Source organism: Microtus ochrogaster, linkage group LG1, assembly GCF_000317375.1.
Source record: "Microtus ochrogaster isolate Prairie Vole_2 linkage group LG1, MicOch1.0, whole genome shotgun sequence".
Lineage (NCBI taxonomy): Eukaryota > Metazoa > Chordata > Mammalia > Rodentia > Cricetidae > Microtus > Microtus ochrogaster.
This window is the reverse complement of record NC_022027.1, coordinates 20,797,234-20,816,865: the sequence shown is the minus strand read 5'-3', so window position 1 is coordinate 20,816,865 and position 19,632 is coordinate 20,797,234. Positions and strand designations below refer to the sequence as shown.

The following is a 19,632-nucleotide window of genomic DNA, read 5'->3' as shown; positions in this document are numbered from 1 at the left end:
CTTATTTCCTAGATGTAACTGCTCATAAGGATGTATGACTACATCTAAATCATTCTCTACGGAGAATGCTCAGTGCTCATTAGAGTAAAGACCAGTCACTAGAGACTTACAACTACATAACGGGGATGGAGATGACCATTTAGCAGTGGAGAGGAAAACAGCAAAGCTTTCTGCTAAAAAGAATGATTAACAAAATTCTTACAGAGAAGTTAGAAAACAAAACAGAACACGGAAAGGACAGTACATTGTACAAGGTTTTCAAATTCATCTCACGCACTCTGAGATATAACTCGTTCCCATAATAAAATCAATTCTTTTTGGAGAAGAAGTTGTAAGCAATTGTGCTAGCTAGTTGTATGTCAAAGGCTATGGTCATCTGAGAGGAGGGAACCTCCATCAAGAAAATATCTCTTTAAGATTGTGTTGCAGGCAACCTGGGGGGGGGGCACGTTCTTAATTAGTGATTGATGGGGGAGGGCCCAGCCCAGCCCACTGTGGGTCACATCACCCTGGTGTGGCGATCCTAGGTGCAATGAGAAAGCAGGCTGAGCAAGTCTTGAAAGCATGCCAAAAAGCATCCTCCTCCATGCCCCCTGCATCATCAGCTCCGGCCTCCGGGTTCCTGCCCTGTTTCGGTTCCTGTCCGGACTTCCTTGGATGAGTGTGTGGCAGCACCGAAGAAGCCCTTTCCTCCGCAGACTGCTTTTGGTCGTGGTGCTTCCATCCCAGCTGGGGGAGCTAGGCAAGGTTTACTCCCCTCCGTTTTAAGGTTCCAAAGGTAAACCAAAGTTGGATTCCACAAAAGCTGTCTACTGGGGAATAAATTGACTTATCGGGCTTGCTTTCTGAGCATGGGTGATCCCAAAGCAGCCACACTAAATATTCATTCAGCATGGATGTTGGCTTTCCCATAGCACAAAGATGAAGCCTCTTTCTTCTTCAACCTGTATATTCTAGCCTCTCTCCAAGGACCCAGGCCAAGGGCAACTAGCACAGAATTTCACACATTTAGTTAGGGGTAGGGGTGGAATACTCAGGTCCAGTGACCCTTGACATCCTCCCCTATATGGGAAACACAGTGCTAACCCCATCAGGCAAGAATAAGACCACTACCACAATCTTTGAGCCAAATTTGAAGCAAGCCTTATTAAAAACTGGTCAGGATGATGGACACTGTTCAGGTCCATACCTTGAATTCTCAGAGGATGGCCACAAATTGTATTAGTCACGTGCTTATAAAGGCAAAATCCACAAGTTACATACACACTTCCTGCTTTAGTTCAATTAGGGGCATGCATACATTCTGATGTGTGTCCTGTCTATGTGTGATCATGCATATCCTTTTCAGTTGGGGTAACCAACCTTGTTGGCAGAGGTAAAAACATGTGGTTATCTAATATGAATAACAGCCTCCAGCATTCTCGAAAGTTATCGGTCCTTGGGCAAGTTGGGCTTACAGATTAAAGGCATGTTCGTTTTCTAGCTCTTTTAAGCACAGTAATTTTTACCCAAAACCTAACTCCAGCCCTCAAGCCAGCAGTGGGGATCTTCGGCAAGCAAGCAACAACTGGATTTATGAAGATGGCGGCTGTTTGGCTTGGAGGATAGTGCTGTAGAACGTCTGGAAAAAAGTTCAAAAAGCCCAGTTTAGACATGCAGTGACCAATTCAGAAGAAACGCTTCCTATTGGAAAAGGAAGCACTAAAAGACCAGTGTCCTGCATTTCAGAGGCAGAACTGTGTGTGTGCAGGTTGCAAGCCCAAGCATGGGTGAGTGGATTTGTATCCTGGTTGGGCCAGGTGGCAGCTATGTCCCTTAGGTAGATGCCAAGCTACTTTTTAGGTTTTAATTTATTTTTTTTTAAAATAAAACAAACTATTTTTTCATTTTACATACCAATCACAGTTCCCATTCCCCTTTCTCTCCACTCCACCCCCTATCCAAGATGCCACGCTTCTTTAATTCAAAATTTCTACAGCTTCTAAGTGAGGCTAGCTAATGCCACTTCTCCAAACCAGTCATTGCTGTGAAAATTTAGTGATGTGAAAAGGTGCTCTCTCCACACGTCTAGAGTCAAGGAGATGAACAAATGAAGGCTATCATGACAACTATTTCTACATTTCCATTTTGTTGTTGAAAAACAACTGGGATACCTCGCTTTGTAATGCCAATTTTAGTAAGACTGAAGGGACCTCTGAGTCCTCTCTCATTTAAAATAAAACAGTAGGCTTTTTAGATATGCTTTTAAAAAGAAAGTTTTTTTCTCAGGTAAAGGTTTGGGACCTGGGGGCTGGAGAAGAGAAGGCTCAGCAGCCACGCCCATGCCCACTTGTTGCTCTTGCAGAGGAGCAGGGTTAGATTTCCAGGACCCATCTCCAGCTCACAACCATAGCTCCATTTTCAGAAGATCTGATTACTTCTTCTGACAGTCACAGGCATTGGCCACACATGTGATCATGTTTTAAGAAAGCTAGCGAAGTGGTTTGATTCTGTGCTCTTGGAATTCTTGGTGATTTTTGTATGAACAGCCTGCATGTATTTTTATTGGCATATATTAATTGTACGAAATAATGGCTTTTTTTCAATATGACATTTGCCCTTTGGTTACAGCCATCCCCTACCAGCCTGGTCCCTTTCTACTTTCATGTCCTATTTTTCTTTAAATGTTGATTCCACATGAGAGAAAGATGCAATATTTGGTTTTTCCCAATCTGTTATTTTGCTTTACAGGATGGTCTCCAGTTCCATCTACATTTCCTGCAAACAACATAGACTTCTTCTTTATTATTTGGGAAATGCAATAGAAATGCATGTCTTTTCTCCCCAAGGGTTAAGACAAATCTTCACTTAAAAAAAATTGTCAAGAAGCTGCTTAGCAGAAACTCAGATTGCTCCAGGGTCAGCAGTTCTTGAAACCAAAGCAAGCTCTCAGGGTTGTGCTTCCTGCTGGAAACTACTTCCTGCTGGAAACTGCATCCTGTTAATCGGCTTTGCCACTTCAAACCAGCCAATCACAAAATAACTTGAAGTTGCATTCTGACCATCCATAGTGAGGCAGAGGATCCTTTTTGTTTAGGAATAAAAGCCCTGCAGGACACCCACTGGGTGTGGTTTCACACCTCTTTGCAGAGGCAAAACTTTTTGCCTTGCCAAAATACTTTGGATTACATGCATTTTTTCCCCTAGGATCCCAAACACATTTTTAATGGTTAGCCCTGTATTTTCAATGTGCATTGGGGTCCAGCAAGCGACATAGCTAGCTTGGTGATGTTGACAATTTATAGTTTTAATTTCTAAGCTGGGGATTGTCTCCTTAATAGCTAGATATCCATATGAATGTTTGTCCTCTTGCTTATTATTTTAGGGTTACTATTACTGTGATGTAACACCATGTCCAAACTAACTTGGGGAGTGTCTTAGTTAGGATTTTATTGCTGTGAAGCGACAACATGACCACAGCAACTCTTGTAAAGGAAAACGTTTAACTGGGGCTGGCTGACAGTTCAGAGGTTTAGTCCATTATCATGATCATGGTGGGACATGGTGGCATGCATGGTGCTGGAGAGGTAGCAGAAAGTTCTCTTCTAGACTCAGGCAGCAAGAAGAGACAATGAGCCCCTAGGCCTGGCTTTAGCTTCTGAAACCTTAAAGCCCACCCCACAGTGACACACTTCCTCCAACAAGGCCACACCTATTCCAATTAGGCCACACCTCCTAAATAACAAACAATGAGTCTATGGGCACCATTCCTATTTAAGCGACCACAGGGAATAATAAAGATTTGTTTGACCTACGCTTCCACACTGCTCCTCAACACTGGAGGAAGTCAGACCAGGAACTCAAGGAGAGCAGAAACCTGGAGGCAGGAGCTGACGGAGAGGCCATGGAGGGGTGCTGCTTACTTACTGATTTGCTCCTCATGCCTCTCTCAGCTTGCTTATAGAAGCCATCAGCCCAGTGGTGGCCCCACCCATAATGGACTAGACCATCCCCCATCAATCAATAATTAAGAAAAAAATGCCCTACAACTGGATCTTATGGAGGCATTTTCTCAATGAGGTTCTAAGATGACTCGAGCTTGTGTCAAGTTGACATAAAACTAGTCAGCTCAATGTCTTTCCTTTGTATTTATTCTCAAGTTTTCCCTTTGATACACAAGTAGAAGAGTCTTTCTTCTTAGTCTGCTAGACTACAGGGTGCGCCACAAACTGGGCAGCCATAGTGCCTGCCTTTCTCTTCAAAGGGCAGGGCCTCAAACCTTCAGGCTCAGCTGCTGTCCCTAGCAATTCTCACACCAGTGCTGTTTGTAAAAACCAAGCAGAACCACAGGAAGGATGTTAGAGAGGAGAAAAAAAACCTCAGAGGCCATCAGTCAGCCTATAGAAGAGCCTTAAGATCCAGCCTCCATCCAGTCCTTTGTTCTTGCTCAGCGCTTGGTCAACTCATCGGTGAAGGCTAGCCTTAAGGACCTTGTTGTGAAGTCTCCAAGGGTTAGTTAATATGAGAAGTAACTATTCAGAAAAAGGTCCATTTTCCTTTAAAAACTCCTCTGACCTCTTAAGCCTGCTGTCCTTGAACCAGGTGCTGAGGTTACAGCGGTGAGCAAACACTGGAGTTACTTACAATAAGCACAAAGGCTTAAACGTCGTGGGCTCACTTCCTGGACTGTGAAATGGGGTTAATACTGACCTTCCGAGCCGATGTGAGTATATAAAGACCTAAGTGACTGGATAACTTGAAGCGCTGTTTCAGGGGAGTATTTGCAAGATGCAATGTAGGCATAGGCTTAAAACATAACCCAGTCCAACTCAAGCAACCAACCCATCAAACAAAAGCCCTCTAAGTTTTTCCTGGAAATGTGTGGAGAAACCTTCCTCAACAAAAGTAGCTTAGACAGAAACAGCAATTGGGAACAACGAAAAGTTTTCATCTTTCCCCCTTAATTTCCAATCAAACGTGACTTTGAACGCAGCATTTCTTCCTAGACCACTAACCCAGGTTAAAGAGACGCTAATTTGAGAAAAAATATCGCTCCGTTCCACTGCCGGTTCTGTCTGGGGTCCATCCTGGGCTTCTAGGCCCAACCTCGGCCTTCCTCGTCCCATGCCCGGCTAGCCTCGATATCAAGAAGGATCAACCAGCCCCCGCCTGAGGCTCCCGCGCTGCCGTCGCCCCGCCACCTTGCTGGGCAGAGTTTCGAAAGGAAGCCCGCCCAACCAGAGGAGGCGGAGCGGGACAGCGGAGGGCGGGACTTGGGGGCGGGGCCCTGGCTTACCCGTGCGCCTGACGCAGCCTAAGGGTTCCGAAGGGGAAGGGAGAGTGGCAGGGAGCGGAGCGGGGGTGGGACGGGGCGGGGTCGTGCATGTAGGGGCGGGGCCAGGTCACTTGGGATCCGGGCGCGGCGGGTAGGGGCGGGGCTTCCGCGTTGCGGGCGGGGCCTCAGCGGCTCCAGGCCGGCGAGTAGGGGCTTGAGGAGGCCGAGCTCCGCGGCTCAATCTGCGGGGCGTCTCTGGAGATTCCTCATCTTCTGGACCTGGACGCGGCGGCCGGGGAGAGGAGGGTGCAGGGACGCGGCGATGGCTCCGTGGGGACTCCCGGGGTCCGCTGTGCTCTCCGCCGCGGTGTTCGTGGGAGGCGCCGTGAGTTCGCTGCTGGTGGCCCCGGGTGAGTGCGTGGTCCGGGCGGGGACGCCAGGTGCTGCTGAGTCGGGTCTGCACGCGGAAGGGAGCGAGGGGCATGTCGGGTCCGGGTTGGTTGAGCCCGCAGCCCCGCCGCGCCTTGAGTTGCTCACGTCCTGCTCGGCAACGGAATCCGGCTCTGAACATCTGGGTGTCCCGGGGAGTCCCGGGCAGGGTGCGGCGCGCGGGGCGGCTCGGGTCCCTCCCCACCCTCCTGCCGGGCTCCCGCCTTCCTTCCCCCGCCTCTTCTGGACCGCGGGCTCCCAACCCGGAGTCTTTAGAGTGTCGCCTTGTAGGGGCGCCATCTCCCCAGACGCGTGCCCCGGGTGCCCGGCTGAGGACCCCTTTCTACCGTCCAGATCCTCAAAGGCCTCGTCAGTTGAAGATCTTGATACTCGGGAGCGGGTGCTGCCCTGCCGCCGCTTTCCTCGCTCTCCTATTTTCTTTTTCATTATGTTAAAGCCTTGAAAGTTCGGGCTTTGCAGGTGGTTGTGAATTCTTGTAGTAACTCAGTAATTTCGCGCTCCTTCCCATTTATCCTGGATAAATTAGGTCGGAAAAGAGGACAGTCACTTCTGTAATGCACGCTGCTTTTCCTTTGTATCAAATCCTGTCATCACAAAAGGGTAAACCCTCTGTGGTCAGGGTGGAAGCCACCAGCTGAGACGCTGAGTGCTGTCTTCAGCTAGGAGCCACCAGCGAGAGTTTCTAACTGAAATCTCCTAAGACGTCTGTCTACCTTTTACTTAAGAAAGCGCTGCCGCAACTCCTGTTTTTATAAGACACACACCAGGGATTCTCAAGCATTGTTTCCCCCTCTTAATTGCTACCTCATTGCAGTAGTTAAAAAAAAAATAGACTTAAGCCTTCCTGGCCATTTGGGGTTACCACAGGCTGATTCTTACGTCAGCAGTCTCTGCCAAGCTGCCTTCAGGGGTGGCTCCTCTTCAGGCCCAAATAATAAGCAGCTGGAAGGCTTCCAGCAGCGTCTGTCGCTTTTATAAAGTACATGCGTTGCTCTTCTATCCTGAACATTCCAGTCACTTGGAGCTTTGAAACTGGCGTATCAGTTGGCCTTCACTTTTTCATAGGAATCCGAGCATGTTAGGAAGGGACCAAGAGATAGATCATGTGTCTCTTGAGTATTGATTAGCAGATTCACATTTCCTTCAGCCGTTCACCCAGGGGAAAAGGAAGCTGGTGACAGGTTTTATTGGATGGCAGATTTTCGGGCGCATCCTGTGTCTTTGCTGGGACTTGTAAATGCAAAATAGGTTCAAATTAGATTGGAGGTTGCAGATAGTGTCTGTCTGGAATCACTTGTTGCAGAGTTTGGAAAATAAAAAAGCTTAACCTGGGAGTCAGATTGTTAAAATATACTACAGGAGACATGCAGCCGGCCTTCATCAGAGGAAACCCATTCCTGGAGTAGGTTTATGTTTTGCTGGGTTTCTGAACAACATCCAGGTATCAGGCCTCCAATGCAACTGAAGAAAGTCTTACCTAGCTGTGCTACTAGTCACCTTTTTGGTGAAAGTTAATGCTTGAGAAGAATGAATGAAGTATCTGAGATAGCACGGATGCGGGTTCAGATTTGCTAGCAGGCTTTGAGGCCTGAATCTAGAGATGAGCCCCGAACAGCATCTGATCTCTTTGGAATCAAAGCTGAGAAGCAGGAAGCGGGAAGAAAGAAGTGGGAACTCACAGCCAGCCTGCTGTGTGCTTGGTTGGGCACTTTGTGTGTATTTTAAAACTAAGATGTATTTATTTTCAGTAGAGCAGCTGAGGCCTGTCACCATGTAAGTTCTGTATCAGTAAGCATTACATACGTTTTGTGTGTGTGTGAGATGATAAAGCCTGCTTGATTTTAAACTCATTTTCTTTCTATTGCCCCCCCCCAACTTCCTAGAGAAAATAAGAGCATAAGTCACCCTCAGCAACACGACTTAGTCATTGTAAGATAGTTTTAAGATACCCAAACATTATGTCATGAGCATGTAGTTATGTGCAGCCCTGCAGTGGAGAAAGGACAGATAGCTTCACAGTGGGTGGTGACAGTCTCTCTCACTTCCTTTTTTTTTTTTTTTGTCAACTGCCTAAAAAGTGGCATTAGCAACACTGTACCAGCTGCAGAGATGCTTTTCCACGTCTTGCCTTATTTATGTACGTAAGTTCTCTGGTTCCTTAGCCTTTGGGCCCACTGATTTCTCAATTTTCCTATCCTACAGTGGGTGCAGCCCTCAACTGAGTGGAGAAGTGCGTGAAACAGACCCAGGGCCGGTGCTGTGAGAGGCCCACGCTCCCTGGGCTCCGTGGGCCTCCCTCCAGTCTCAGATTCCTCATTTAGATGCTGAAGATATGTTTGATTAAATTTTGGGTTCTCCTTTGGCTGGGTAGCTGCCCAGCTGAAGAGCCACATGAGACACAGACATTGGGGGCAGTGTTTTGAAAAAATAAATAAATAAACTGTTTGGAGCTGGGTTTTTCATGCTTACTCCAAATTTAAAGAGGCAATGAGAAATGTTACCAGTGACTGTCATTTCTTTTTCTTCTCTGTGTATTTCCTAGCCCTTCAGGAAAGAATGGGGTGGGCAAACTGTGGGAGGAGTTGGGTTTGACTCGGTCCAGGTGATTCAGACGGAAAACTTTCATTTTTACTTTTTTAAAGCATAGTTTGACTTTGATGTTGAAGTCTTAGTACACGTTGGGTCATTTTAATTACGTTATTTAAAAATGACACGCATTAACAGATGATATTATTTTAAAAAAAATCTGGTGTAGGTTTGAAGAACAAAATTTGGGCGTCAGGGCACTGTGGCTTCTGGGCTTTGGGTGTAGCTCAGTGGTGGAGTGCCTGCCTGTCATGGACAGACGTCCCTGAGTTCAGTGCCTAGCACTGCAAAAAGCCCTGCCCCCAAGAAAAAGAAACAAAAACAAAAGAATAATCCAAACTGTTATTAGTTAAAGCTATTATTCTTAGTGTTGTCCAGTAATCTTTGTGGTTTTTTTGTTTTTGTTTTTTTCTCTACCTGCTTGATGGCAGGTCGTGGGCTTTGTACTCAAGTCATTTAATTCTTATAATTCCATAAGACTGATTTTGTTCCTGTGTTTATGGTGGAGAAACAGAATGTCCAAGAGCTGGCAAAGTCACTCGGTTTTATCCAGGCTTTGTCATTCTGTCATATCCGTTCAGTTCCAAAGTGCATTCTAAACCTCTCTCTCTCTCTCTCTCTCTCTCTCTCTCTCTCTCTCTTCTTTTTATCCTAAAATGTTTATGGAGAGTCACCAGAGTGTGACTCCTCTGCAGTGTCCTAGGTAGTTTTGAAAAGTCCCTCCCACAGTTTGTGTGGGAAGAGGGAGAGAATTCCCCTTGATCTCTGTCCTAGAGGCCTTGCCTCAGTTCAGTTAGCATTCCATTCTTGTCTTCAGACATCTTGACCTCGGATAGGATCTTAATGCTGGCGGTTTAGCCACAGTCCCCTTTACCTTTGTTCCCTGTAGTCTTCCTTGCTCACACACTGGAACATGTCTTGCAGGGTTCAGTCATGTTGCTTCCTGTGTTTTGTGTTGTACCTCACCGTGCCTCCTTTCAGGAGGTTGTTGTTGGTAGTAATTGTTTTAAAATGTGATTTAAAACTGTGTTGTTTCAGCGAACACCTTTGTCCACATGCTCGGTCTAATAGTTAATTACTCTTACTCACGTTGGAAAATAGGTTGTTGGAAAAGCAGCTTGCGTGGTGTTCCCATTGTTCGGCCGCTGAGAACTGACTGCCCCGTTGATCTGCAGGTTGGCCTGGTTTGTGTGCTTTTATAGAAGTGGTCCGAAACGCTCATCTCTCGCTCTTAGTACCTTTTCCTCTGAAAATAAAAAGTACTTGCTAATTTGTTAGGCAACTATTGGCACCTTATTTAATTTGTTTTAATCTTGCGTTTTTATAAGATGGGCTATTTTTCTAGTATCCTTTGTCGGGTTGGGCTTTCCCCCCTTGTATCCGAGGCATTGGCACATTGCTGTAATCTTTTCTGGAGATTTTTTCCAATGTAGAATGCTGTAGAAATGGAGGACTTTTGTTATATATACTCTGGCGGTGGCAACACACAGCCTGCCCCAGTGTGAGATGTCCAAGTGTGTGTTTGATCTCACAGAGGTTGGATATCCGTATGCTTTGCTGCAGTAATCCTGCATGTTTAATTTCTGAGTGAGACACAGTGTGCGTTGAATGTTCACTGCTACCTTTCTGGTCACGCTGCCTGGAGGTTTTCAGTTAAAGGACTCATGGTCCTGCCTTTGCTTTTTCTGCTTCATCTCTTTGTGGTTTCTCACAGCTTTTGGGAACAAAGTTTTAAGTATCCTGGGTATATATCTAAAACATCCCATGGAGAAATATCAGGACTCTTCTGTGGCTGAAGAGAAGGCTCAGTAGTTAAGAGTGGTGACTGTTCTTACAGATGGCCTGGCTTTGACTCCCAGCACCCACATGGCTCATAAACTGTAGGTCTAGGCATGCGATGCTCTGTTCTGTCCTCCACGGGCGCTAGGCACGAACATAGTGCATATACATACGTACAAGTAAAATAAATATGTACACATAAAATCAAAAGAAAATTCATCTTAAAATCTTACACAGATTTGAAAAAACGACAAATCGCCAGTAAAGAGTTTTAAAAACAGCCTAATAGCCATGACTAACCCTTCTGGTGTACAGCGCTTCAGGAGAAGAAAGGTTGCCTTGACATTCTGGAGTGGAATCTGATAAAGACACCTGGAGGCCGCTGGGGTTTTGTCTGCTCAGTAGTTTTCTGGGTGAGTGCTTGCTGTAATGGAACCTTGATGGGTAAGTCGAGAGGCTAGGCTGGCTTTCTTTGCTGCGTTTCTCTGCCAGTTAGTGACACGGCTCTCTTTGTAAGGGAAAGAAATTGAATCCACCAAGGGATGTTTTGGACGGTGATGGCTACCCCAGGCAATCTGAGTTCTTGGGGCCAGTCATCTTATCTTGGGGCTTCTTTGGCCAGCCTGCTTGAACTCAGGAGACCCAGTTTCCATTCCCACTAGCAATACCCCAAGGCCTCCTTTTCTTTCCTCCTTTGGTACTGTCCTGGGATCCCAGAAAGAGACAATTCCCCAGCCTGGGTTCTTCTGTTTCCTGTGCCAGCTGCCGACCCTCCGAGGAGCCTCCCATAAACTCCCTCCCTCACTTGGTTTGCAGACTCCTGGGTATAACAACATTCCAACCACTAATAAAAAGTGCATGTTGTATGGAAAACAAATCTTTAAGCCATTTTTCTTAGCTGTATTATGGAGGAAAGTGGCCAAGCTGCCTCGTGTGGTTATTATAACGGTTATGTGAGATAAAGTACGTGAGCGTTTGCTGAAGTGTTGGCTGTGCTTAAAGGGTTTGTCTTCTTAGCCTTTGTTCCTACTCACACACTAATATTTCACATCGAAAGGATGAAACAAAGTTCTTAGCCACTCCAAAGCTAGTCTTAAGCCTTTGACTCCAGATTTAAGCCAAGAGTCTGAGGTGCAAAGGATTACTGTTAGTTCACGGTCATCCTGAGCTGTGTAGTGAGTTCCAAGTTAACCTGGGCTACCGCATGAAATTTGGCTTAAGCAAAACAACAACCAGAACAAATCCATCCGACACTAAACACACCAGAAATGTCATTTGTGTTTCTTTGCCATTCCCAGTCCCACAGAGCTCTAGGTTCTAGTGCTGGTGATGGAAGGGACAAGAGAGGGCTTTGAGGTAGCAGGATTGGGCAGCATTGCCACCCTAGGGGAGGAGGACTAGGAGACAATGGTCTGGACGGTGTGGGTTTTCTTGGGAGGTAGAGGCAAAGCCATTGACAGTCACACTAATAGAAGGAAGGAAAGAGGAGGCAAAGAAACCATTACCTTTGTAAAGATAGACCATGAGGATTTCTTTTGGAGGAACTTTGGGGGATTGATTTATCAATCCAGTCAGCCAATCTAGTTGTAGGCACAAAAATGTGTCTGTTTCCTTAGGACTTGTAGTAATGATCATGTTATATGCTTTGGCTATTGAGGGCCTAGTTGGCAGTTGGACTCTTTACTCCCAGGGATGTTTGGATGAGATAGAATTCAAGAGAGGAAAGCAGAGTCTGTGATGTTAGGGTCTGCAATGTCCCTGGCGATGTCCTCAGAGTTGGTGTAGTGGATAGGAAACTGAGCTGGTATCACCAAGATTTCAGAAAGCTCCTTTGCTCCCTCGGGGACCCTCCTGTCCTGTTGGAGTATCTTTGCACTGAAGTGGACCTAGCAGTTATCTCTGTTCCTGGCAGGTAGGTTTCCTTGGTCCACACCTGCTCCTGGGGCTCACTTTCAAAGGTCTGCTTCCCCAGCGCCTTCACGTGGGATGAACCGGACCTCAGCAGAATGACTACCTATTATCGGGGTGACTGTTGTTCGTAGTCAAATGCATTTAGAGATACTTGTCTTGTTATTAGCCCCTTTGCTGTGCATATGGGGAAACTGAGCCCAGACAGATTCTGTGTCCCCCAGGAGTCAGGGGCAGCTCATCCCTAGCAGCCACTAGGGTGACATCATGTGCAGATCTTGTTCACTGCTGGAGGCCCAGGTCCCAAGCCAAACCTGGGCTAGAATAGGCATTTAAAATGTGAATGAAGAAAGAAGGCTAGAACTAGACAGGAACGTCATCTTCATTACCTCGTCTAACCCCAATTACCTCTCAGAGGCCCCACCTCGTTACACCACAAACATGAATTTCGGAATTAAGTCTCAACACAGTCAAAGCATAGCAATAGGTTCTTCTGATTGATTTCGTCTTTCACCAGATATTAACAAAGCACCTTTACTGCACATAAGGCACAGAGGGCAAAGTGATGTGAAGGGCCTATGGAATCCTTGCCCATGGAGCTGTCAGAGAAGGTGAGTGCTTTTAGCACCTCAGTCAGGAAAGAGACTCACTGAGCCAGGGCGCCTAACCTGGGGCTGGGGGTGGGGAGCGTGGAGAATTGAGAATCCAGGCCAGGTTGGGCAAGCTTTCCGGAGCAAACAAGGCTTGAATTTTCACTGCACAATTGTAGGGAAGAGCTGGGTGAAAGGAGCCAGTGGTTGCCGGAGAGGGGTGTGTGTGATGGTTTGGCTATGGCTTGAGTCTGTTCCCTAAGGGTTTATGTGTTCACATTTATTTCACACTGTGAGGCTTTCAGAGGGTGGAAACTTACTGCATGCCGTGGTTAGAAGCGATTAGGTGTAGATATAGCCATTAGTGTGGTGTCCTTGTGATTGAATCCTCAGAGTTTCATAGCTGAAGAGAGGCCAGAAGGGGTAGACAGGGAGAGTCTCAGTGTGTTTCTTATTCATACACACGTGTGTACATGGCCCCCATGTCTCCGTGTGCATCCCTGAACCACTCCGAGACTCTGCCAGGGAAAAGACCGCCATCTGATGGGGTCTCCGGCCTCAAGAAGTGTGAGCTAAGTCAGCTTCCCCTTTAAAAAGTTGGCGAGCCCAGTTGTGTTGCTGGCAGCTGAAATGGGTTAATACAGGAGGGAAGAAAGCAAGCTAGGCTGCAGCCGTGTTTCTCCAATCTGGGCCTCACTGGAGGCTGGTCGTGGCCCGAGTAGCCAGCTCCACCCCAGAATAGCAGAGACAGTACAATAGGCCTGGGGTGAAGGGGGGAGTTTGCTTTTCTGTCATGTGTTCTGGTGACATTGACTAAGTATCAGAATGTGAGCAGGGGAGCGTGGGGGAGGAGAGATGGTGGGCTTATCCCTCTTCATTCTCCCACGCGTTGTCTTGGCCTGTCCTATCCTGTCTGGTATCTATGCTTCCAGCTGAGATCAAGGATAATGCTTCCAGGAACCCTTTCCTGTGGCTTCTGTCAGACTGTCTTGTGATGGATGACCCGAATACAGGTCAGGTGTGCGCTGTCCCTTTCATGTTATTGGTTTCCCATTATATGTACTTATTACCACTGTATGTTTCCTCTTAACTAGAAATCTTTGTAATGGCCAAGTACGTGAGTTGTGTTAAACATTAGATTGCTTGCTCAGATTTAACGTTTGCAATCACGGTGAGGAGTAGGTCACCAGAGGTTGTACCGTTCGTACTATTACGTGTACTAGGGTACCGCGCCTGTAGTGCGCAGCCTGCACTACAGGACCATTTGCGAGCCGGGCAAGGGGATGGAGATTTAAACACACAAAGACACACAGACAGAGACACGGGCCATCCTTGAAACAAGAATGCTCCTTTATTGTGTACCAGAGCCGCTTATGTATGGATCCTTAACTGATAAGCCCCCCCCCCCCAAGTCTCCTTCTCAGAGCAGCTGCAAACACAGGAAAACAAGTTTGCTTAGAGCAGCTGCAAGCATAACAAGTTGTTTACAGGAAATTCAGGGTCTGGGGCCACAGCCCCCCACAACAGACTGTTTTGTGGAACAAAGGAAAGTGAGACGCAACCGGGAGTAATCAGGATGAGAGCAAGATTTCTTCATCACAGGGGGAAGCCCAAGAGGGTGAGTGGCCCTGGTCCCCAGATGTTCCTTCTTTGATGTGAAATGGCATGTGCTCTCTGCTGTCAACAGTTGGAGGGAAGCTTACATTTCCTAGGCCTTTTTAATTCTTGCTCCATATGCTGAAAGAGGAGACCAAGGCATCTTACCAAGTGAACCTAGTCAAAAATAGGTAATTAACCCAGGAAGTCTTGAGATATTGCCTGTTCTCCCTCCCTTCCTCCCTCTCTCCGTTCCTCCCTCCCTCCATTTCTCCCTCCCTGGACAGAGTCTCACCGCGTAGTTCATGCTGACCTTGAACTCACTCTGTAGTCTAAGTGGGCTTTAGATGTCTGTTTCTGAGGTGGGAAAGATGGCTCACATGTTAAGAGCGTTTTGCTGCTTTTGCAGAGGACTCAGGTTTGGTTCCCAGCACCCACATTGTGACTCACAACTGTCTCTAGCTCCAGTTTCAGGGAATCTCCTGGCTTCCACGGGATTGGGCATGTGAATGATGCATATCCAAAAGTGAACAAGTAAATTGTGTATTTGTGGTCCTCCTGCTTCAGGCTCATGAGTGCTGGAGTTACAGGCGTGTGCCACCGTGTGAAGGTGGCAATGCAGTCAACACATGATTAGATTTAGAAATGTTTTTCTGTCTGGGTGTGGTAGTGTTCACCTTTAATCTCAACACTTGGGAGACAAAGGCAGGTCATTCTGGGCTAGCCTGCTCTACATAGTGAGCTCTAGGCCAGCCAAGACTATAGAGCGAGACGCCTGTTCTTCCTCTATAAGTTATGTTTTCTAAAGTTTTGGCGTGATAGAGATATGAGGGAAGAAATATTGCATTTAATTCACCAAAGGACACCAGTTCTATAACCTTTCCTGGCTGGCTGGTTAAGTTAGTGTGAGTGGTAGACGAAGAACCTGTGTGCCACATGCCACACAGGGCCAAGGAGGAGGAGCTGCTTCCAGTGCCAAGACTCCTCCTCTTTGCATACACACAGGCATAACATGGCTTTCTGAGATTCCGCAAGGGAGTGGAAGCTTGAAGCACTCCCTCGACTTTCTGTCTCACTATGTCAGGTAGGGGGGAGGCACCCGTTTCCCCTATTCTCATGGCCCTCCGGAGCTGGAAGTTCCCGACATGGTCATGCTGTATTAGCCACGTTATAGGAAGCAGCAGCTGTGACTTCCTGGCGGCAGCAAGGTGGCAGGTGGTTAGCCACAGATGTGACTTGGTGTTCTTTTGCACGTATGTAGTCTCCGCTAGCATGGCCTGAATGTTTCTTACTGCTTCCCTGGATATTTCCGACTTCTTGCCTCTGCTAAAGGCAAAATACAAAACAGCCACCAGGCCAGAAGCCAAGGCCTCGAGCCATGCTTACGTTTGGGTGCTTGGGCTTTTTGGGGGTAACATATTTCACACCTGTGTTTGCCAAGTAGGAGCCTGGTGATAGCTGTTGCAGCTGGAGCTTGTGGATAACTTTGTACTCGCAGCCCACAGTTAATTGAAACATGGGGCTTTCTTTATTGGCGATACTGCAGGGTACCTATTGTGTATGTGGAACCAGTGAACAACCATTTTAGTTTTTGTCCTGTGAAACTTGGAGAAGTGTCGATAAGCCATGAATGGGAGTCCTTGTGATGTAATGGAAAAAGGAGTTTGGTGTAATCAGGATCACAGACTTCAGTATTGTCTGGGATTACAAGAGTAGACTTCCTGTTTGAAGTGAAGGACAGAAAGGACTCCATAGCCCAGAATTGGGCATTTAAGCAGCCCACAAAGAAGGGGAACTGTAGTAGACTGCACCTAGCAACCCCGTGGAACAGCCTGGGCAGAGGCACGGGAGCTCGGAACAGGAGTTATTGCAGCTCGTGTAGAACAGAGCTTCTCCACTGGGGAGGCTAAGGTGAGGCCCCTGAGCGCTGTGCAGGCAGTGGAGAGTGGAGAATGGAGGACCAGAGGAGCGCAGGGCATTGGCGTATGATGGAAGAGCCCCAAACAGTGACATGAATGGGACTGAGTTTGTAGCAGGTCCCAGACTGTCAGCGAGGTGGCTGGGCTCCTTTTCTGTATCTTTGTTGGGTGGAGGTAGGGAGGCGAACTCAAGGGAGCCCAAGTGCAAAATAATGCTTTTGTTGTTTATACATCTTGGAGTCATCTGCAGGATCGAGGAAATAATGCCCTCCTTTGTAAGTGACACAAATGCAAGCTCTAGAATGCAGTAGTAATGTGTGGATAGGAAGAATCTTTCAGCTTAGGGAATGAAGGGAGCGAGAATCATGAAGTCAGTGTAGTGGGTGGAGTCCTGCTCATGGGACAGCCAAGAAGCAGTCGTGGTACCCACTTGTCTCCAGTTGGCCACTCCTTGGAAACCATACGAATCAGCTCGCATGCAGGATCATTAGCCTGTTGAACACTTATTTTTGGAAGCCCGTCGGACTTTTGTATTCTCCAAGTGCACGTTGTTAGCCTCTCCTTCCTGGTTGGAGTGCTGTCTCCTTTAGGGCAGTGTCTATAAGTAAAACACAAGGCAGCACGGGGTGCTTAAAGCCCTAGCTTGGCCAGGGGCACCATCTCTCTCACTTCCTGCAGGCCTGTGTCTCTGCTCTTCAGCGCCTTGTGATGTCTCTGGGCGGACTGGGAGAAGGGCAGCCTCAGAGTGGGATAACATCGTCTGGTGTCTGTGTGCTGTGTCAAACAGTCCTTACACAGACGGTGGACCCCATCTCTGGTATGGAGGGGAGAGGACTTGAGGAGGGAGGGGCAACTGTTGAGTAATGGGAGACTTGGTTTTTTCCATGCTGAGGCAGTGCTGTACCTGGAATATTGTTGAGTAGAAATCTTGACGTTGGTCAGTGTAATTGGCCTGCGCCTCCCTTCTCTGTTGCGGATTTCTTTTAGAACTCCCTGAATTTCCTAACCTATAAAAGGGAGTGTAGCTGTGTGAGCCTCTCTTGGCCATAAAGAGCCCCCTTGACCACACTTGAGATTTTGGTAATGAAGTGACTGTGGGTGGGGCCTACATAACATCAGTGTGGAGCTGGTGCGGAGAGGAACCAGTCATTTGGGGGAGGGGACAGAACTTTCTGTCCTTTCCTTGATCTCTGGGGTTCAGTGGACATCATCTAATGATTGATTCCGTCACTCTTGCTAAAAGCTCTGTACCAGGGCAGTGAGGGGGCTTCTAGGTGTACTGCCTGCCTGTACGATGTGACAGTATGATACTACTTCTGTATTGTGTGCGCTATAGGACCATTCGTGAGCCAGGCCTGGAGATTGAAAGACACACAAACAAGGGTCATCCTTGAAGCCAGCATGCCCCCTTGTGTTCAGGGTCAGCTTATACAGGGATAGCCACGCCCCAGCCAAACCCACCAGAAATCACTCCCCTGCCATCAGGAACTCCTGAGGGTCTCGTGCTCAGAGCAGCTGCAGGCACTCAGATCAGGGGAAAACAAGTTGTTTATAAGAAGTTCAGGATCTGGGGGTTCACTGCTCCCAACACTAGGGATGAAATCAGGGCTGTGCTGGCAGGTGGTACCCCCGGAGAGGTACCAGAGGTGTGGACACTGGCCTCCCTTTGCCCTCTGCGGCCCTTCTGATTGGATATGAGGTCTTATATCCTCTTCATACTAAATCTATGGTCACGGAGATTGCTTTCTGAGTTCTCTAAGACGCTCCAGTGACATGTGGAAACCCCCAAATTTGTAACCAAACAGAAGTGCAGTTGGCCAAGAGACTTCTTGGAGCCTGGCCTCTGAAGTGGGGACCATCCAGCAGGAATAGCTCTTAACCAGTGGGTGGGCACTAACTCCAGGTTGTTAGAGTCAGAATTTAACTGAATCTAGGACACCTGGTGGATGTTAGGAAACAGAATTAGTTGAATCTCACTGGGAAGCCATATGTCTGTCTCACCACTAAAACATGCCTGGAATAATCTCTGTAGTTACGCTTGTCTTAGAGGAAGACTCAAAAGAATTTGCAAAATAACAGGAAAGCAAAAGTTACCAGGCCATTGCTGTCCTGTTTGTATGCTGGCATCACACTTTATCGTACATAAAAGTGCTAGGCACATGTTGGGTTTTCTTTGACCGTTGATTCCTGTGATGGGTATGGGAGGTCTCATAGCACTCTCTGCTCCCAGCCTGTGGAGATCTGGGATGTCACTGTGGAGGGGCAGGCCTCTTAGTGAGGGTTCTGTTCTGTAGTCTGGGGGACCTCTGCAGAATGAATACTACTAGGTTGGGCTATGTGAAAATGCCGGGGGCCAACTATTTCCCCTATGGTTCCAGCAGTTTCGTGTTTGAAATAAATAAAGACTCCCTGCTGATTTTATTATCTGTAGTGAAAAAAATCCACCTCTTCTGACTATCACTAGCATTTTTAGAAAATGTAAGGAAATAGAGGAAAATGTTAATGTTCTACAAATCAAAAGTAAATATTGACTAAATTGAGAAAGCATTGTCTAACACTTTACTTTTTATGCATAAATTACTCTTTATTTTTATTAAAATTTTTTGTTATGTCTGTGTGCTCATGTGCAGCATTTGGGGGTTCACATGTCATAGCACAGATGTGGCGATTTGAGGACAGCTTCCCGGAGCCCGTTCTCCGCTTGTCTACTTACGGCTCTGCCTTAACTCTGTGTGTCGTATTACAGGAAGAGCTGTGGATAATCTCGTTCTGTGGAATTGTACTGGACGCCAGAAGCACCTCAGAGACAGCAAAGCACCAGGGTCCAGTGCCTACTGCCTCACCTCTGCTTCTTGCTAAATTTGATCTTTCTGTGGTATAGTGTTTATGTCTAAATGGGGCTTAAAATAATATCTGCCTGACTAGATTGTTGTCAAGGTTGGATGTGTTAATAAATCTATAACGTGCTTGGATAGTAATGGTACAAATACATATATATGTGATTAGAGTGTTTTTTTCTATGTATACATTTTTATATTTAATTTTTTTTAAATTGGCTTTGTAGCTCAGGCAGTCCTTAAACTCAGAATCCTCCTGCCTCAGCGTCTGTTCTGATACTCAAGTCCTGTGCCAGGTTTTCAGAGCTCCCGTTTGGGCATCATGCTAATGCCGTTCATACTTCTTTTCCCCGTCTGGGGTTTTCCTGATTGCCTGTTTCATCTTCCCAGCATTCTTTTCCCTAGTTGATCTTCTCCCCCTCCTTACCCCCCTTCCCTTGGCTCTTTCTCCAGAAGTAGTTGAGGGGATTTCACGTCAGGTGACTTCAGTGGGCTCAGACCTTTGAAGTTTCCTGGCTGCCCCTCTTCACTTCCCAGTTCCTAGGTACCCACGAGCCTGGCGTGTGGGAACTGCCTGACTGAACCTGTGACTAATCACAATGCCCTCTGTTTAGGACTTCTGGAGTTTTCTGTTTAATCATTTTCCCCTTCCTGTTCCTGGAAGGAAGAGAAGCTTGGCTGTGTGTGGCTGATGTGAGAGAGCATGGGAGCTG

General features: G+C 47.1%; 1 protein-coding gene across 1 annotated transcript in view; it reads left to right on the top strand.

Annotated features, from left to right (window-relative positions):
• The first annotated feature begins 5,471 nt into the window (after positions 1–5,471).
• The window catches only part of Rell1 (RELT like 1), a 63,395-nt gene continuing 49,234 nt past the window's right edge, over positions 5,472–19,632 (top strand). The window contains exon 1 of the mRNA XM_005359247.3: positions 5,472–5,664. Within this exon, the coding sequence (XP_005359304.1) occupies positions 5,577–5,664 (88 nt within the window). The 5' untranslated portion in view covers positions 5,472–5,576. The remainder of the gene's footprint in view (positions 5,665–19,632) is intronic.